Source organism: Schistocerca nitens, chromosome 2 (genome assembly GCF_023898315.1).
Source record: "Schistocerca nitens isolate TAMUIC-IGC-003100 chromosome 2, iqSchNite1.1, whole genome shotgun sequence".
In the NCBI taxonomy this organism is placed as follows: Eukaryota; Metazoa; Arthropoda; class Insecta; order Orthoptera; family Acrididae; genus Schistocerca; species Schistocerca nitens.
In genome coordinates, this window is record NC_064615.1 from 684,254,117 (window position 1) to 684,274,660 (window position 20,544).

Below are 20,544 nucleotides of genomic sequence, written 5' to 3' on the forward strand. Positions count from 1 at the left end.
ATAAATAAGTACCCCAGTCATACGGTTGTAATTGGTGGACACTTCAATCTACCCTCGATTTGTTGGCCAAAATACATGTTCAAAGCGGGTGGTAAACAGAAGACATCTTCCGATATTGTACTAAATGCTTCCTCTGAGAATTATTTTGAACAATTAGTTCATGAGCCAACACGAATTGTAAATGTTTGGGAAAACACACTTGATCTCTTAGTCACAAATAATCCTGATCTAATAGCGTCATGACGGATACACGGAATAGTGAACACAAGGTCATTGTAGCGAGGCTTAATACCATATCAACCAAAACCACTAAAAATAAACGCAAAATATATCTATTTGAAACAGCAGACAAAAATTTTCTTGATGCCTTCCTAAGAGAGAGTCTCCATTCCTTCCAAGCTAATTATGTAAGTGTAGACCAGATATGGCCCAAATTCAACGATACAATATCGACAGCACTAGATAGATTCATATCGCGTAACTTAATAAGAGACGGGACTGATCCACCATGGTACACAAAACACATCAGAACACTGTTGCAGAAGGAACGAAAGAAGCCTGCCAAATTCAGAAGAACACAAAATCCCCAAGACTAAGTTTCACGGGAGCTCGAAATTTAGTGCGGACGTCAGTGCAAGATGCTTTTAATAGTTTCCACAGTGAAACATTGTCTCAAAATATGGTAGAAAACCCTAAGAGAATCTGGTCGTTTGTAAAGTATACCAGTGGCAGAAACAGTCAATACTGTCACTGCGCGATAGCGATGGAAATATTACAGATGATGGTGCCACTAAAGCGGAGTTACTACACTCCTGGAAATTGAAATAAGAACACCGTGAATTCATTGTCCCAGGAAGGGGAAACTTTATTGACACATTCCTGGGGTCAGATTATCACATGATCACACTGACAGAACCACAGGCACATAGACACAGGCAACAGAGCATGCACAATGTCGGCACTAGTACAGTGTATATCCACCTTTCGCAGCAATGCAGGCTGCTATTCTCCCATGGAGACGATCGTAGAGACGCTGGATGTAGTCCTGTGGAACGGCTTGCCATGCCATTTCCACCTGGCGCCTCAGTTGGACCAGCGTTCGTGCTGGACGTGCAGACCGCGTGAGACGACGCTTCATCCAGTCCCAAACATGCTCAATGGGGGACAGATCCGGAGATCTTGCTGGCCAGGGTAGTTGACTTACACCTTCTAGAGCACGTTGGGTGGCACGGGATACATGCGGACGTGCATTGTCCTGTTGGAACAGCAAGTTCCCTTGCCGGTCTAGGAATGGTAGAACGATGGGTTCGATGACGGTTTGGATGTACCGTGCACTATTCAGTGTCCCCTCGACGATCACCAGTGGTGTACGGCCAGTGTAGGAGATCGCTCCCCACACCATGATGCCGGGTGTTGGCCCTGTGTGCCTCGGTCGTATGCAGTCCTGATTGTGGCGCTCACCTGCACAGCGCCAAACACGCATACGACCATCATTGGCACCAAGGCAGAAGCGACTCTCATCGCTGAAGACGACACGTCTCCATTCGTCCCTCCATTCACGCCTGTCGCGACACCACTGGAGGCGGGCTGCACGATGTTGGGGCGTGAGCGGAAGACGGCCTAACGGTGTGCGGGACCGTAGCCCAGCTTCATGGAGACGGTTGCGAATGGTCCTCGCCGATACCCCAGGAGCAACAGTGTCCCTAATTTGCTGGGAAGTGGCGGTGCGGTCCCCTACGGCACTGCGTAGGATCCTACGGTCTTGGCGTGCATCCGTGCGTCGCTGCGGTCCGGTCCCAGGTCGACGGGCACGTGCACCTTCCGCCGACCACTGGCGACAACATCAATGTACTGTGGAGACCTCACGCCCCACGTGTTGAGCAATTCGGCGGTACGTCCACCCGGCCTCCCGCATGCCCACTATACGCCCTCGCTCAAAGTCCGTCAACTGCACATACGGTTCACGTCCACGCTGTCGCGGCATGCTACCAGTGTTAAAGACTGCGAGGGAGCTCCGTATGCCACGGCAAACTGGCTGACACTGACGGCGGCGGTGCACAAATGCTGCGCAGCTAGCGCCATTCGACGGCCAACACCGCGGTTCCTGGTGTGTCCGCTGTGCCGTGCGTGTGATCATTGCTTGTACAGCCCTCTCGCAGTGTCCGGAGCAAGTATGGTGGGTGTGACACACCGGTGTCAATGTGTTCTTTTTTCCATTTCCAGGAGTGTATATACAGTTTTCCGTAATTCCTTCACGAATGAAGACGAAGTAAATATTCCAGAATTCGAAACCAGAACAGTTATCAGCGTGAGTGACAGCGTAGATACCTTAGTTGTTGCGAAACAACTAAAATCACTTAAGAAAGTCGTCTTCCGGTCCAGATGGTATACCCATCAGGTTCCTTTCAGAGTTCGCAGACACAGTAGAGCCTTTCTTAGCAATCATATACAACCGCTCACTTGACGAAAGGTCTGTTCCTAAAGAATAGAAAGTAGCACAGGCACACCAATATTCAAGAAAGGAAATAGGAGTAAGCCATTGAATTACAGACCCATATCACGCACCTCAATTTGCAGTAGGATTTTGGAGCATATGCTGTACTCGAACATTATGAATCACCTTGAAGAAAATGACTAATTAATACATAACCAACACGGATTCAGAAAATATCGTTCTTGTGCAACGCAACTAGCTTTTTATTTGCATGAAGTAATGAGTGCTGTCGACAAGAGATCTCAGATCGATTCCATATTTCTAGATTTCCAGAAGGCTTTTGATACCGTTCCTCACAAGCGACTATTAATCAGATTGCGTGTACGTGGAGTGTCGTCTCAGTTGTGTGACTGGATTCGTGATTTCCTCTCAGAGAGGTCACAGTTCGTGGTGATACACGGTAAATCATCGAGAAGAACAGAAGTGATATTGGTGTTCGCATGGTAGTGTCATAGGCCCTCTGCTGTTCCTTATTTACATAAATGATCTAGGTGATAATCTGAGCAGCCCCCTTAGATTGTTTGCAGATGACGCTGTAATTTACCGTCTAGTAAAATCATCAGACGATCAATCAATTCCAACAACAAAACGATCTAGAGAGAATTTCTGTATGGTGCGAAAAGTGGCAATTGGCAATAAACAAAGAAAAGTGAGAGGTCATCCGCATGAGTATTAAAAGAAATCCGATAAATTTTGGGTATACGATGAATCTCACAAATCTAAGGGCTGTCAATTCGACTAAATACCTAGGAATTACAATAACGAGCAACTTAAAATGTGAAAGACTGCATAGATAATATTGCGGGGAAGGCGATACAAAGACTGCGCTTTGTTCGCAGAACACTTAGAAGATGTGACAAACCCACTAAAGAGACAGCCTACATTACACTTGTCCGTCCTCTGCTAGAATATTGCTGCGCGGTGTGAGATCCTTGCCAGGTAGGATTGACGGAAGACATCGAAAAAGTGCAAAGAAGGGCAGTTCGTTTCGTATTATAGCGAAATAGGGGTGAGAGTTTCACTGATATGATACGCGAGTTGGGGTGGCAGTCACTAAAACAAAGGCGGTCTTCTTTGCGGCGAGATCTATTTACGAAATTTCAATCACCAACTTTCTCTTCCGAAATCTAAAATATTTTGCTGACACCCACCTACGTAGAGATAAATGATCCTCATTAGAAAATAAGAGAAATCAGAGTTCGAACGGAAAGATTTAGGTGTTCCTTTTTCCCGCGCGCCGTTCGAGAGTGGAATGGTAGAGAAGTAGGATGAAAACGGTTCGATGAACTCTCAGCCGGGCGCTTGAGTATGAATTGCAGAGCAACCATGTAGATGTAGATGTAGGTGCACATTGTTATAAATTCAGTGTCACATAAAGTATTTTTTTATCGGATTTTTCTGAAACATGGAGTGTTTTGTTGCAGTTCGGAGGCAATTTGTTACAGTTTGAGGTTTTTTCTGACAGTTTGGGAGAATTTGTTGCAGTTTTGCAATGCGATGGAGGTGAGAATCGCGACACTCAGCGTTGAAATCACGCAGTTTCCTTGTGAGTGCCAGAGGGAACCCAGACACTGCCGTGCAGAATCGGCGCAAAACGCCTCAATATGTTGCATAAAGGCCGTCAGTGAAGCCATCCCTTTTCTTGGGGGTTGTATTCCACAAATTGTGTGGTCGAAAACGACAGTTCACAGTGAGATGTGCAACAGGAAGACATGCTTCACAACCTTTGACACTGCTGACACCCTGGAACGTTTCAACCCTTCTCTAAAGACGTTGTGGGACTGCTTCCGTATCGAACGTGATCGCACTCATTTGGAGCGATGCGTGACAATTTTTGCTCCGTGTACAGCCTGGATACACTAGGGACCATTCAAAACCATCCAACGAAATACGATATTTATACGAAGCAGCGCTCCTACTTTGTGTCTTCCTGTGGCGTGATAGCGGGTGGATACGACATTCGCTCATGCTTGAATAAAAGAGCATAGAATCCATCTAAGACCTTATAACGTCGCAGTCCGGTTAACTAGCGGTAGAGCTGTATATACTGACGTTATATAAAAAATCTATTTGGGCTGCGCTGAAATCCCACCGAGTCTCGATCAAGTCAAGCAATTACGTGCTCCCCGGCGAATTTAAACACAGCTACACGTAGGGATATATCAGTTCCTATTCCGGTATTAATCATGGCTTCATTACATAGACAACACCAATATCTCCACTAAAGTTTTTCAGTTTACTAGAGCCTAATAGTTCGTAATAATTAGTTAATGCGGCAAATAGTACTTATGCACGCTGCGTTCCTTGGACAATCAATGTCATCGTCCAATAATTATTTACTGAGTACACAATACTGAATGGATTGGCAGAAGTTATTAAAGCAGTAATAACACTGAATGCTGGTTAATTGCACTATTTTCACATCCTAACATTGCCGTAAGGAAGTAGCTTTTCCTATCTGGGTGGAATTAAAGACGTATACTTCAGTCCAAAATATTACGCAAGTTCCAGGGTCCATTAACTGATTTTACGAAAGTTAATTCTTTTCTCATAATTCGGTTTCAAAGTTTAGTTTCTATATCGGTCCATCATTAATAGTTTCTAACTTTGGGTAATTTCCAGTCTTTTATTGAAAATATTCAATTTAAGACAATTTCGAATCTTTCACTATCTGGATTCTACGTGATATCCTATTTGAAGTTACTGATTTACTTCTTACAAGTTCAGTGCTTAGTAGTAGATCACAAATCTTTAGCGTTCAAAAAACAATCTCGTCGCGCCCACGTATACGAGCACATGCTGAGGTACGACTTGCTCCGGCAAACTCTCGTAACATAGTAACAATGCATGGCTCTTTCTTAGGTATTACACACGATTCTCAAGGAGTACTCATAAGGAGTATTCTTTGAGATCGTTCGCCCTACTCCGTGATTTCTAATTACGGTACTTTGCTATCTACTATGATTTTATTTTGAAACTAATGGGATTCTTTTTTCTTTCTTTCTTTTTCAAAACACTAAGCTATTTGGTACTAAATTTCTTTTCTATCTACGTGCTACTATTCAAGCAACATTATTCCAAAAAGGGACTTTGTCTTTTTTTTAATGAAATTTGCAACTTGATTTTTGGGACATTTGGGCTTTGGGGTACTATTTTTATATTCTTCATTTTTCGTCCAAAGGAAGTGGCTTTACAACCTCCAGTTCGGCAAATCTGTCCGTGGCACCCACCCACCTTCATTGAGAATTTTAAAAATGTGTCCTTGCAGACGGAACACATGAAGACGTCCTACTCCCTTGGAGACCGGCAATACCCTTGATTCTGTATAGCCTGCTATCAGACACAAGGGCAGTGTTGTGGCGATGAAAGAGTAGCAATGTAGTCTGCCTGAAGGAGTCTGGTAGTCTTGTCACGGACTCTGTCTGTAGAGGTACATTTTTAAATTCTCAATAAAAACTGGCGGGTACCACTGAGGTTTAAGCCGAATTTGGGTTGGGGGCTCGTAGCGAGACGTTTTGCCGTTTTATTCACGCACGTGTCAAATTCTCATCCCTCCCTGATCACGCCACAGTTAAGTTGAAAAAGCGTAAGCACCCTTAGCTACTCCGGATCACTTTCAAATTTCGTGGAATGGTTTTGAACGGTCCCTACAGTTTCCTACCTGTACACGAGAGCAAAACTTATTGCCGCGCTATACTCCAAATGGGTGCGATCAGCTTCAGTGGTAATGCAATCCCACAATGTCCTTAGAGAACGGCCGAAACGCCCGAGGGTGTTAGAAGTGTCAAAGGTTGTTAAGAACGTCTTCATGTTGCTCCCTGCACTGCAAAATATCGTTTTCGTCCGTGAAAGGAGTTGGAATCAACGCACCAGGAAACGGGGTGGTTTCACTGAAGCCGTTTATGCCACCCCTTGCGGCCATTTCGTGCAAATTCTGAACGGAGGCGTGTATGGAATGTTTTCCGCGGCCACTCATGAGAAAACCGCGTGATCTAAACGATGAGCGTCTCGATTCTGGTCTTCATCGCAGAGGCGTCAAAAGGAGGAGCGAAATGTGCGAAAGAGGGGATGTTACGACATTCTGATGGTGTGACAAGTCCACGGAGGCTTTGGGTAGAATTGTGGTGAAATTTGATGCCAATGTGATATCATTAATGTACCTTACACGTCACTTGAACTTCTGAGCCGTGGTCTTTTTTTCGCAAGTGCCGATGCCTTGTGTTTGAAGAGTCGTCGGTCCCGTGGGAATTACGAGATTTCGGAAAAGTGATCCAGTAATTCAGTTGCACAGTGTAGATTAAGTTATGATCACTTACTTTCATAAAATGGTTTGTTTGGACCACAGGTGTTAAATTTCAGTACGCTTTGCTAAACACAAATGCAAGACAACTAACATCTTTCCATCACTATTACTGAAGCAATAAAATTATAATATGTGTATTAAATTAATTGAAATGTCTCTGATTCATTTCGCGAGTTTTTTGCAGTTGACACTCAGAGACAAGCGGAACGTTGGCAGGCTGACTTGGTACGGAATGCTATAGTGGCCGTCATTTACTGGGCGATCATTGGACTGTAGGCAGTGTGCTGTTTGGCTCTGCATCGTAATCGACAGGGAGCGAAGGTTTCCTAGGGGTTTGCGGTCGTGTGTTTACGGCACAGGCTGGGGCAGATCTCCAGTATTATGATCAAGCTTGTCAGTCAAATTCGCTATTTACTGTTTACGAATGTGTCAAACAAGCGCACAAAAGTACTAACAAAGTTTGTCAAATTTAACCTTGCTTTTGAAGCAGCTGTCACGCAGTGGATATAGTGTTGTGAAGTATTTTGATACTAGTGGCAATAGCTACCAGTACAGAAAGAACATTTCTCGCACTGACTTTGTCACTGTGTAAAAATATGAAAAAGAAAGGAAGCAAGATTCTGGTCCATGGAATGGCTTAAACTGGGAAATAAACACGCCTATGAAAATCTCCTAAAGGGAATATTAAACTCAGCATTTGATGACTGCGTCAAATGTATCCGAACGGCAGTCACTCCTTTAAGTAACTTATTAGAATTACTTCGCACTCACATAGAAAAAAAGAGTCACAATTACACAAAAATCTATTATCTTCTACCTAGATCTCTGGTGAAAATTCATTAAAATATTGCCCTTTGGGAACTAATACATCGTCCATAGAGGAACTGGCGAGCTTCGATTTTTTTTTTATTGCATATCCGCTTGCATGTCGCTTGTAGTAGAGGAAAGGTGCCTATTATGCGATAGTTCCCTAATATGAGACACCCCAATTGTGCTTATGTTAGGGGCTGCACTCTGGTGGAGAGTTTCTTAAACACGTCTACTGCGTGCCAGACGACGACACAGCGAGTAGGACGCCATAGCTGAGCCGGACACAGTACGTAGAGGTTGATACAAAATTTCTTGTGTTTGGAGTTTTTGCGACATCGGTGTTAAGACAATATTTCAGCTTAAAAGTGAGTGGATATTACTGCACTCTTTTATTGTTGTTATTTGTGACGGTATTACCTATAATTATTCACAGTTAGATTCATTTTCCAACGAACGTTGTTAGCAAGTGCGTGATTCTTTGTGTAAGACGGCGAAATTCCTAATATGCGATAGTATGGGGATCCAAATACGCGTCAGTGTCGCATATTACGATACCTTTCGCATATTCGGGGAACTTTCGAGGAACTCGTTCTCTCACGATTTGTTATGTGTATTTTAAAGAAATGACTCCGAGCTTTCCTTAAGAGACACCAAATTTTATCAATGAGAACCCCTCAGGGTCTTGCAGCAGCAAGAGTGAAAGCTTTCACTCCAGAAAATGTGCGGAGATTTTTTGATATTTACGAATCAACCATAACCTGCATCGAGTCTTCAATGTTGACGAAACTGGAGTGACGTCTGTGCAGCACAAACACAGCAAGATTATTGCTATGAAAGGGAAGAGACAAGTTGCTGCCTTGACTTCAGCAGAAAGGGGAAATCTCATCACAGTTGTAACGTGTTTGAACGCAGCTGGCACTTATGTTCCACCACTAATCGTCTTCCCAAGGAAGAATATGAAGCAGGAATTGACGGACGGTGCACCTGCAGGATCAATATCAGCTTTTCATCCAAGTGGATGGATACGAACTCACATTTTTACTCAGTGGTTTGATCAATTTGTGACTGATGTAAAGCTATCTTCAAATGACCCTGTCAGTTTGATTCTTGATGGGCATTATTCCCCCACAAAGAATCTCGATGTATTAGATAAAGCACGTGAAAACAATGTTCATATTGTATGTTTGCCACCAAACTCAACGCATAAAAAGCAGCCACTTGACATCGGATTTATGGGGCCTTTGAAAACCTACTATGCCCAAGAGATAGAAACGTGGTTGGCAAGTAACCCAGGTCGTGTTATCTCCCCATTATTAATAGCCAGGTTATTTGGGGCAGTTTACAACTGAGCAGCAACAAGGGAAGAATCTGTGAATGCCTTCAGAGAAACAGGTCTCATCCCATGAAACAGAAGCGTCTTTAGGGAACATGAATTTTCAGTTCATTGCCATGTTGACGCTCTTCAAGAAAGAGATGCCAAAACGAAATTGAAACTACTGATGGTGATGGTCAAGCTGCCAGCCCTTCAGACATCAGACCTCTCCCACACATCGCAAAACCACCTGGAGATAAGTCAAATAGGTGAAACATTGCGTTCGTGCTCTGCTGCGTTACTAACTTCAACTTCTTATGCAAAGCTATTGCAAGAATCTAAACAGAAGAAAACAGAGGCTGAAGCTAAGAAAGCAGCCAGACAGTTATTTGGGGAGAAGAGTGGAAAATCTTCAAATCGTAGACCTAAGGCAGAAGAATCGTCTAGTGACTCGGCATCCGATGCCCATCTTGATGACAGTGTGGATTGAGACAGCAGTGATGCGATGACGCAGAGTGTCTGTTCTGTACTGGGCGCTTTTCTGAAGACAAACACGGGGACAAATGGGCGCAGTGCATGAAATGTTATCGCTGGGCTCATGAAGATTGCGGTGTCACAGAATACAATTTTGTTTGTCCCGGATGTCGTAAATATAAACCTAAGTAGTGGAAAAAATGAGTGAAGGATAACAAAAATGAATGCAACATGTAAAAATTGTATATTCATATGTCATTATTCTGTAATAAAATAATTAAAGAAAATATTATTACTGTCTCATATTCGGAAACCTTGATCTCATTTCTATGAAATGCCTTGTTTGTGAAGATTTAATAACTACTCTGAAAGATTGTTTATTATTGCAAATACGATAATTGTATGATAAAATTAAATAATGCAAGATATTATTACCAGCATAAAAAATACAACTGCACTTAGTTTTAGGTCTTTCAAATTGGTTTACAAAAGTGTGTCTCATATTAGGCACCTATCCTCTATTGTCATTTTCTTTTCAACGTCTTCCTGCATAATATACTGCTAGGAAAGACGCAACATCTCTGCCGTTTTGGTAATTGCCAGTGTTCTTTTGTTTTTATCCCTGGTCATATTTTCGACAATTGTAGGAACTCACAATGCAGTGATGTAAATTGTAACAGAAACTCTTTCTCGCAAAATTTTCGCGGCGAAACATCAACACGAACAACATCCGCCATCTTGTCAAATTGACCGTCAACCAAAATTACTCTCATTGTCAGGCACACCAAACACAATTTATATTTGACAAAACGTTAAATAAGCCGCATACTGCTATATATATGACAAAACTGGTGATATTTGTCTATCTGTTTGATCGTTTAGCGGCTCCTTTAGCGGTAGCGACTCCCACTAACTGCTCTGAAGCAAACACTTGAGTGACTTCCGATCTGTAGCGAAGTATGACCAACTCGTATCGATGTTTCTACTCCGAGGTCTAGCAGCAAGCTGCTACTCTGGGACTATCACATCCCTAACGTTCAACAGTTTTCAAAGGGCATAACCTTACCATCTGACTGAGCAACTCAAATTCTTCTTTTCTACAGTCAAATGGTTAAAATGGCTCTAAGCGCTATGAGACTTAACATTTGAGGTCATGTCCTCTAGACTCAGAACCACGTAAACCTATCTAACCTAAGGACATCACACACATCCATGCCCGAGGCAGGAATCGAACCTGCGACCGTAGCAGTCGTGTGGTTCCAGACTGAAGCGCCTACAACCGCTCGGTCACAGCGGCCGGCTTCTACAGTCAAATTCTTCAATAACGACTCTAGTAGCTTTTGCGTAAACCCCACTTTCCTTACTCTAAAGGATACATACTTGCTTGAAGAGTTTATCTCTAAAACCATTCCTTCGTTAAGACAAGTTGTGTTTCTCTCAGTACCTACAGACACCTGATGTCCAGCAGACCTCTCCTTTTGTCTGCGTTGACTTTGAAAATCTTTGTTTTTGTGTGAATATATGCATGCCAGCAGCTGGCTTACCCATGGAATGAGCGCGCATCCGTTCCTTCTCTTCAAAAAATGGTACTTCATAGCCTTGTGTAGTGGCATTCCCGGCCTATGATTTCGTACATCATATTCTGACTTGGCTGTAGGCGTCCCGCCTGTCCCATTTACTGTCTGACGTTGGCATAGCGTCTTGACATATTCATTACAATTTCCATTTCTCACCCATTGGAATGAAAAAAAGATACATGTATTATGTTTCAGGGAGCCCCGTACTTGATGGAGAAGGAGCATACGACGCCGCCACGTGTCGGCAACGACAGATACGAGGGCTACTCGATGGACCTGATCACACAGATCGCAGAGATTCTCAACTTCACGTTCGAGTTCAAGCTGGCGCCCGATGGGCAATACGGCAATAGAAACGAGAAGACAGGCACCTGGAACGGGCTTGTTGGCGAGCTGATCGCAGGGGTAACGAATGACTATATCATCATTATCATCATCCCCATCATCATCTCCTGCACGTATTAGGCTTCGCTTGTTACGCCTACATATAGCAATTAGTCCAAGTCCTTCCATTTGATCCTGGCTCTCCCTACGTTTCTTCATCCTTTTACTTTGTATGTGTATGGTATATTTGGCAGTCTGTCATACTCCATCTTACTGATGTGCTCTTTCCATTTCCTTCTGTGTTCTTATATTTTCTTTATTTAGAGATTTTAATCCTAATTTTGCCCTCATTTCTGTATTTCACTTTCGATCTTGTGCGTTACGTTCTGACAGCACCGCCCTGGCCTCTGGTGGCTGCTACCGCCAAGCAGCAGCGCTTCTCAGTAGCTATTGGAGTACTGATTATTCTCCGTGTTCTACTGTCCATGTTAATACTCATCGATAAAACAAATATTGAACTAGACTAATTTTGGACCGTTCTATCGAATGAACACCTGAAATTCCGCTTTAAAACTCATTTTGCTTGTAACGGGAAACAAACCGACGCTTTTCGTCGAAAACGTGTGTCACATGAGAGACCTGACGAATAGTATTTGTGTGGGATGACTCCAGATGCACAATGATAAACGAAATTGCAAGTCAGAGGAAATAAATACGTATTGAGACGAACCGAAATGACACTTTTATTCAAAGAAAATAATTAAACTGAAGTCACCGTGATTCGGGATATTCTCCTGGACATTACAAAAGGCAGGATATGGTTCTTAATAGCGTCTGTGACCACCACGTACGGCAATGCAGCTCTCCAGCAAACTCCCTTGTTGGCCACAAAGGAGGCGTGGAGATGTTGTGGTAGGGCGTTCGAATCCATCACCAGCGCGACTGAAAACTACTGGATGGTCATTGGTGCTTATGACGTACTGCATTACGCACAGTGCACGTGCTCGATGGAGTTTAAGTCGTGGGAATTTGTGGAATACTAGGAAAAATCGTCAAAATTCGAATGAATTACCTAAAAACTGCAAATAACGTCATATGCTCGTGTTGTTGCTGGGCATGTATGGTGGTGCTTGCTGCTAAACATTTACAATCCCGTAATTATGTGTGTATTCTTGAAGCGTGGGAGCAGATCAGCAAAATAGCCCCAGGACTATGACAACGTCATACATTGCAAAAAATACCACTGGCAGCGGTGCTCGGCTGAAAACTGAAAACAAACCTCGGAACTGTGAATAGTGGCATACAGCACAGAAACTATTCTGTTAGAAATTGAAAGAGAACGAAGTTGGAGATATCACCTGAATTTGTCTCTGCTGACGCTACTGTTGCTCAAGCGAGGTGCAGAGCCCAAATGGCAAGTCGAGTCTCAGATTCTCGGCATTATAAGATTGGAGGTGGTGTGTGGGCTGGTGGAGAAGGAACAATAGGAGTACACTGCACTAGATGGGAGAGTAGGACGCCATTTTGGGAAATAAAATATGATAATTAAGATTAGGCTAGAAGCAGCTGGACACAGGGATAAACATGGGACACTCTGCAGCCATCTTGGGTCACCAATTATGGTTATTATATTGAAGTTACAGGTCATTTATTACATCCTAAATAAACAAAGCAAATGTCAAAATTTGCAGTTTGTTTGATTACTGGTTATTAAATTAGGATGGGGCAAGTGGCCGGTTTGTTTACATAAGAGAATCTTGCAAAACTTTGTCCGGAACATACATTGCCTAACTACTAAGTCATGATTGTAAAATACTGACCCCAGTTATTTACAGAAGAATGGAGAAACAAACAGAAGCCGACCTCGGGAAAGATTAGTTTGGTTTCCGTAAAATACAGGAACACATTAGGCACTCTTAACCTATTTTAGAAGAAAGTTTAAAATAAGGAAAACCTACATTCACAGCATTTTTAGATGTAGAGAAAGATTTTGACAATGTTCACTGGAATACCGTCTTTGAAATACTGAAGATAGCAGACATAAAATTCAGGAGGTGAAAAGTTATTCACATATGGTAAAAAAAACCAGACTGAGGTTACAAGAGTAGAAGTACATGAAAGAAAAACGGTAATTGAGAAGGAAGTGAGACTGGGTTGTAGTCTAATCCCGATGTTATTCAGTCTCTATGGTAACCAAGCAGAGAACAAAACCAAGTTGAAATTTTAAAGGAAAATGAAGTTCAGGGAGAAGAACTAAAGACTTTCTGGTTTGTCGATAGCATTTTAATTCTCTCAGAGACGACAGAGGACGTGAAACGGAAGTCGAACGGAACAACGAGCAGCTTTAAAAGAGAGTATAAAATGGTGTGTCAACGGAAGTAAAACAACAGTAACTGAATCTAGTCGAATCAGTCAATCGATGCTGAGAGAATTGAAGAAATGAGACACTGAAAGTAGCAGATGAGTTTTGTTATTTGGGTAATAATATAAGTGACGATGGCTGAAGTAGTCAGGATATAAATTTCAGACTGGGAATTATTAAAAAAAATCATTTCTGAAAAAGATACATTTGTCAACATCGAATATAAATTTAAACTTTAGGAAATTTTGTGTGCAAGGTTTCTGAATGGAGTTTAGCCTTGCATGGAAGTGAAACGTGGACAATGAACACTTCAGATAAGACTGGAATAGAAGCTTTTGAAATGTGGTGCTACAGAAGAATGCCGCAGATTAAATGGGTAGATCGAATAACTGGAGAAAAAAAGTCATGGTACAACTTGATTAAAAGAAGGAATCAGTTGATAGGACGTCAAGGAATCATCAGTCAGATAGTGGAGAGCTAAAATTGGAGAGGGAAACCAAGACTCGAAAACAGTAAGCACATTCAAATTGACGTTGACTGCAATAGTTTTGCAGAGACGAAGAGACTTGCACAGGATAGACAAGCATGGAGAGCTGCATCAAACTGGTCTTTGGACTGGAGACCACAACAACTAACACATAATTTTCATATATACATAAACGAAGAATTATTTATAAATAAAATTTCAAATTTAGAAAACTACCAGATTAACATACGACATTTTCTTTTTATCATTTAATATTGAACTTGAGAGTCACTTCTTCTGCACGGCGTTGTATCATAGACTTCACGCGAAACTAAATACAGATAAACAATGCAAGTACGAATACAACGTATATAATCCGTCAGCTTACGTTATCATTCTGATAAACTGGTAACTGATACATTGGTAACTGATACATAAGAGTCACGAGCACTGATGGCGGTACCTCCTACGTAACGTTGTTAGCACTCATTGTAGACAATTCTGATGATTTAATTGTACAGCCGCATGGGCAATTACCGAACAATTGTTATCATTTACAGACGCCTGCTTAGCACACGGGTACTATGCAAATTTCGCCCCGACAAGCTGACTGATACACGTTATTACAGCCGGTACGGTGTAAGTTAATGTGTGCTCCTCTCGGGTACTTTATTGCCAACACCGGCACATTAAAGTTACTTTCACGTAAGGCGCTAAATGAAGAATAACTCGGCGAAATTTTCGTGTACTCACTCTTGCATTCCATTTGCTTCTGTTCCAGAGGGCAGACCTGGCCATCTGTGACCTGACCATTACGGAGGAGCGGCAATCGGCCGTTGATTTCACCATGCCCTTCATGAACCTCGGTGAGTACTCGTATTATTTGAAAGCCATGCTGTAACTTTTATGCTTTCACTCCCCCAGTGTAACTTTTCAACCTTAATATTCCACTAGTGCAACTCTTGAACTGCGTTATCCAGTGTTACATGCTTGTGCTAACTTTTCAAAGGAGAGTTTTTAGTTTTACGTCTCAGTGAAACTTGTAGACTTTAACCTGACTGTGTACAAGAAGTAACTTTATGTTGACTATTGGCTATATGTAACCATTAGTTTTAATACCTATGAAGCGACTATGTTTAAGGTACGTACATGCATAATTGCATTTATTATGTGTAATCGTTATGAACAATACCCATCTGACCTACCGCATATGAATAACCATACTGCTGTATACACCTTATACATAATCTCAGTGCCCGCCAGAGTGGCCGTGTGGTTCTAGGCGCTACAGTCTGGAGCCGAGCGACCGCTCCGGTCACAGGTTCGAATCCTGCCTCGGGCATGGATGTGTGTGATGTCCTTAGGTTAGTTAGGTTTAATTAGTTCTAAGTTCTAGGCGACTGATGACCTCAGAAGTTAAGTCGCATAGTGCTCAGAGCCATTTGAACCATAATCTCAGTATTTAAATCTTCAACAAAAACACACAGCCACTAAACTAAATAATATGAAAATAAATATCGAACCAGTTATTGTTTCACTGAAGGTAATCTGAACAGGTAATCACAGTTCTCTAAGTGCACAAGATAACGTTTAGTTCTGGCTAACTTGTGCGAACTCGGATAAACAGGCAGTTGCAATGCAATTGCATTTCTCTGAAATATGCTGAAAGAAATCACGCTGTTTTCCCCATTACTAAGAATAAAACTTGCAGAGTGCAATGCAAGTGTATTCGCAGGCTGCAATGCAAGACCGCATTGCTATTTTTTAAAAAAATGTGAATATAATATGTAGGCTCAATGTTGAATAATTTGAAAACTAATTGCATTTCAGTTTTGTATTCATTAGTAGAAACTGAATGATATGAACATACCTACATAATTGGACATTCTTATTGCCAAATTATTATACTTTAAAAATAAACAGTAAGTTTACAAACACTCAACACAGAACTTTCGTGAAAATTAATTCTTTAAACAAATTTACATTCACTGCATTGAAGGAAAAATGGGTAAAGATTGATGTGGGTCTTTCTTGATTATATGCGCATTCTGCACTACTTGAAACAACAGTACCAAATAGTCAAACAATGCAAGTTACGAAATTTGCTACCCAGAACTGCAAAGGTTCTTTAAGCACGACATCCTAATTTCCTGCAAAGCTAGAGCACGCTTCACATTGCCCCTTTAATGTATACCAAGTAGCGGCAACAGCATTCCGAACTGAGGCCACCTCACCAGTACATACATTACTTCGGCCAGTGCTCCACACCGCAGTCTTGTTCAAGCAGACTAACCACTTCTCAGCAGTATAATCTTTGGAATCCAGAGAGTCTTATTTACACATATACTCAGCAAAAGTGTTTATGTGGCATATATCACAAACAAACTGTCACTTTTTACTATGTAACAACCTTTCTATGTGATACAGTGGCTGGATAAGTTGTCGGCAGTAGACACGAATTTGCAACACAAAAAAAATCAGAAAATGAAAAGAGAAATTATGGACACATCCTAAGGTAGAAATACGAAGAGGCACTGTCCATCTTTGTCAAAGCCGTAAATATGGTGATAATTGATAGATCCCAAGGTGGAGCACTGCCTCTCGTCACGAAATGAGTCTTGGCGAAGCTCCTAACAATGTGAGATCGTCCTTGTTAATCCTTCGTCTGAACGAGAAGACTAATGTCCTTCAATAACTTTCTCGACCCCAACTCGCTTTGCTGTTCAACTGCTGAGTCTTCACCAGACTCATATGTCTTATGACCATTCTCTTGCAAAGCCTTCTGCCACTAGATCGACAAGTCATTGTTGTTATTTACAAGTTTTATCTCCCGTGTGAGAATCAGGAGATCATGTCATATACAGCAATAGCAAATAAGTCTAAATTTACAAGATTAATTGTAGTTCATTGAAGCTGTCCTAACGAAATCTGTATGTAGCAATTTGTATAGAAACTATCCACGTTTTCATACAACTAAGGGCGATAATGTCTAGATTTAGCTTTTAGCGATTTTCTTCTTAGATCAAAACCTTCTTATTTTTCAAAGTAGTTCTCTTTTTGATCAGTGTCCTCTGCCTGAAGTTTTTCCAATGAGTAGATACTGTCATGGAAGTGTGATTCGCCAAAATCTGCAAAGTTCCCATGTAGAGATGCCATAACCTCTCCATCGCTCTAATAACATTTTCCAGCTACAAATTTCTGATACTTGAGAACAGGTTGAATTCAGATGATGTCAGATCTGGTGAAAATAATGGATGTTTCCACAATTCGTAATATAAATCCCTCCATCTTCCTACAGCCAAAGTAACTTTGTCCTGATGAAGATTGTACAATGCTAGTGGTGGCAATGCACACAGTTCGCTGCACATCGTTGAACATGGTCTCTATAGCAGACGACTCCTACGGGTTCCCACGTTGACCTAACGACATTGTCAATTACGATTTCAGTGGAGACGGGTTCAACGAGAGGGACTGTAGATCGGTGGAAACACGTCGCCTGGTCGAATAAATCACATTTCTTACTACACCAGGTCGACGTTCATGTGTTGATACATAATAATTCGGGTGAATAGTTTCTCTAAACCTGATCTGCGTTGCCGGCACAGGCCGGTGTGAATCCATCTCCGACGACAATGTCCTTTTCCAGCAGGATAACTTTTCGTGTCACAAGACCATAATTGTGCTACAGCCGTTTGCGAATCATGATAGTGAACTCATGTTGGTGTCTTGGTCACCGGATTCGCCTGGTCTGAAACCGGTGGAACACATCTGAGGCGATGTCGAGCGCTACCTCACCAGTCCTCAATTTATGCAAACTGCCTGACCTGTGCGTAGATATCTTGTGCCACATCCCTCCAGAAACTTACCATGAACTCCTCGAATCCATACTACACGACCTATCTGTTGTATTGCGCTCCAGAGGTGGACCCAAACGCCAATAAAGAGTGTTCTTAACGTTTTGGCTGGTCAGTGTATCTTTAATCCTGAATGGTCCAACACCATGCTCTCGTTTTTCCCGATGTTCTCATTTGTGGTTGTGAATTTAGGACATCAATCGCGTAGATTATGTTAATGAGAAGTACAGCCACGTTTGAAGCCAGATGCTTATTTCTTTTAATACGATGAAGTAGTTTCCTTATCAATCTTCTCCATCTTTTGATAAATTTCCATTGGCGGTGGAACAAAAGAAATTTTTATGACTGCACAGATTCCCAGTTTATGCAGTTTCATTAAAGACACTAAACCGTATAAACTAATCTCATCTGCTGATCAAGTTGACACTTGATGTGTGCTATTGTGCTGCAAGTACCTGCAAAAGCGAAACAAATATCTGTGTTTCCAACACCACGTCTGTGCCATTCCGACAGTTTGCACCTTGCCCCGATACCATGGATATCTTCCACGTATCTGTTGTCTCGTGACAGTCCATCCCCTGTAATAATACGATTCTGATTGAAATCGTATCGAGTCACTGCCTCTTCCTAATGACTTTATGAGGTTTTTTGAGTTTCCTTATCACCCAGCGTGGGAAAGTCTTTCGCAACCGAACTGTTCGAAAATGATTAAGCACACACTGCCTGATATTTGCAAGGCATTAGTAATATCAGTTTCGAATATTACGTTTTTCCTTAACCAACCCTTCAGTATAACATACATTTCTATCTCTGGTGGATGTATTCTGAGCAGCTGAAAGTTTAGCCTGACATCCATTTGCCTCGTTTTCAAAGAAAGCATTCCAAATTCTGTATCTCGAAGTCCTCCAGGTCCCGGCTTCTTTACTTTTACTAAGATAAGAAAAATATCTAGGAAAACTGATTAGGTTTAGAAGAAAAATACGAATTATTTCATCCACAACGCGAGATTAAAAATTCAAAGGGATCGAACATGCCAGTCATTTAGTAACGTATGTTTTCCGTGTTACTCCTGAAGATACCAAGCAGCAGACAAAAGTCAAATTTCTCGATTTTTCATATGATTTCTATAACGCAGGCCACAAAATTCGTCTCACAGAATTTTAACATTGCAGTACTGTACTTCTGAAGTGACTGAATGGCGAAGTGTAAATGAAATCGTATGACACATATTAATTCTTAAACATACTCGGAATACTTTTCCCTCAAAACATAAAATCTTCTTCAGATAAATAACTTTTTTTAAAAAAACTTAAGGTTAATATTTACATACACAATGTTCTCTTTCCCTCACCAAGTCAAATAATTTTTTACGAAGGCTATTCAGACTTGTATAGACACGAATAAACATTAATATAAAAGATGTATTTCATTGTAGCAAATACAAGTGCGAGAATTTGGCGTCTGTTCGCCCAATGAAATGAGGTAGTGATAGTAATGATGAGTGACCTGTAAACTGCTGTGAGAGAGTTCCACTCAGTTTCCACTCGCCCTTGTTTCTACTATACTGTACTACTCTACTGGAACGAAACAAATTGAGTTCGTTATGAAAATTAAAACTACGTTATATTATTAAGTTTACGTAGATGCATAGACGTGAATGTATGCAAATGCATACACCTTTTTGCAGTAATATACATAAGCAATAAAACTGTGGTTAGTTCTCCATCTGTTGCATGTGAAATAGATACACAGCAATAAATAATGAAGATTTAGATAAAAATTTGTACATAGATACGGAGGAACACTAAACGCTTCGAAACAGAATCGTGTTATTACTTTAAGGAACACCTGACAACACGTTCAGATTTGAAAATCAGGAGTTCTTTCTCCATTAACAATTGAAGTTTTCTTGTGATCGCTCGGAATGAATTTCAGTTTACAGTATCAAGTCACAATTTTTATGTTCCAGGTATTAGCATCTTGTACAGTAAGTCCGAGAAAGCGGATCCGAACCTTTTTTCTTTCCTGGATCCATTCACCGTTGACGTTTGGATTTACATGGCTACGGCATATCTTGGAGTATCTTTAACTTTCTTCGCACTGGCAAGGTTAGTAAGCCCTTCAGCACTGTCGTACTACTTCGGCATAGAGATTTCAAACCTATTTGATGAAACAGATTTCTTTTCTGTTCATCACTGTCTAGTAAACTCACTGCCGGTGGTATATTAAATTATAAAATTTGGTTAAAATTTCGGAAAATGCGGCAATGATTTGACAAACTATCCCCGGTGACTTCACTCCGAACACGTCTAGACCTGCTCCAGTTGTGCAACAAGTACAACGAAGCTATTTCCTCAGTTTCCTGTCTTTGTACGAGGGCGTCCTGGAAAGTAATGCCTCCGAATTTTTTGCGTGAAATCCCTTAAAGTTTCTTTTTTAACAAAGCAAACGTTGTTAACATCCTATATCTTTATTCTTTATGTCTACATATTTATTTCTCGACATAGGCACCCTGATGACGAACACATTCCTCTCAACGAGAGACTAGTTTTTTTTGACTCCGCCACA

The 20,544-nt window shown here is 41.5% G+C and overlaps 1 protein-coding gene across 1 annotated transcript in view; it reads left to right on the forward strand.

Annotated features, from left to right (window-relative positions):
- Nucleotides 1-20,544, forward strand: part of LOC126236824 (glutamate receptor ionotropic, kainate 2-like) — a 238,785-nt gene that overhangs the window by 144,840 nt on the left and 73,401 nt on the right. The window contains exons 10-12 of the mRNA XM_049946424.1: nucleotides 11,166-11,375; nucleotides 14,904-14,988; nucleotides 19,946-20,084. Of these exons, the coding sequence (XP_049802381.1) occupies nucleotides 11,166-11,375; nucleotides 14,904-14,988; nucleotides 19,946-20,084 (434 nt within the window). The remainder of the gene's footprint in view (nucleotides 1-11,165; nucleotides 11,376-14,903; nucleotides 14,989-19,945; nucleotides 20,085-20,544) is intronic.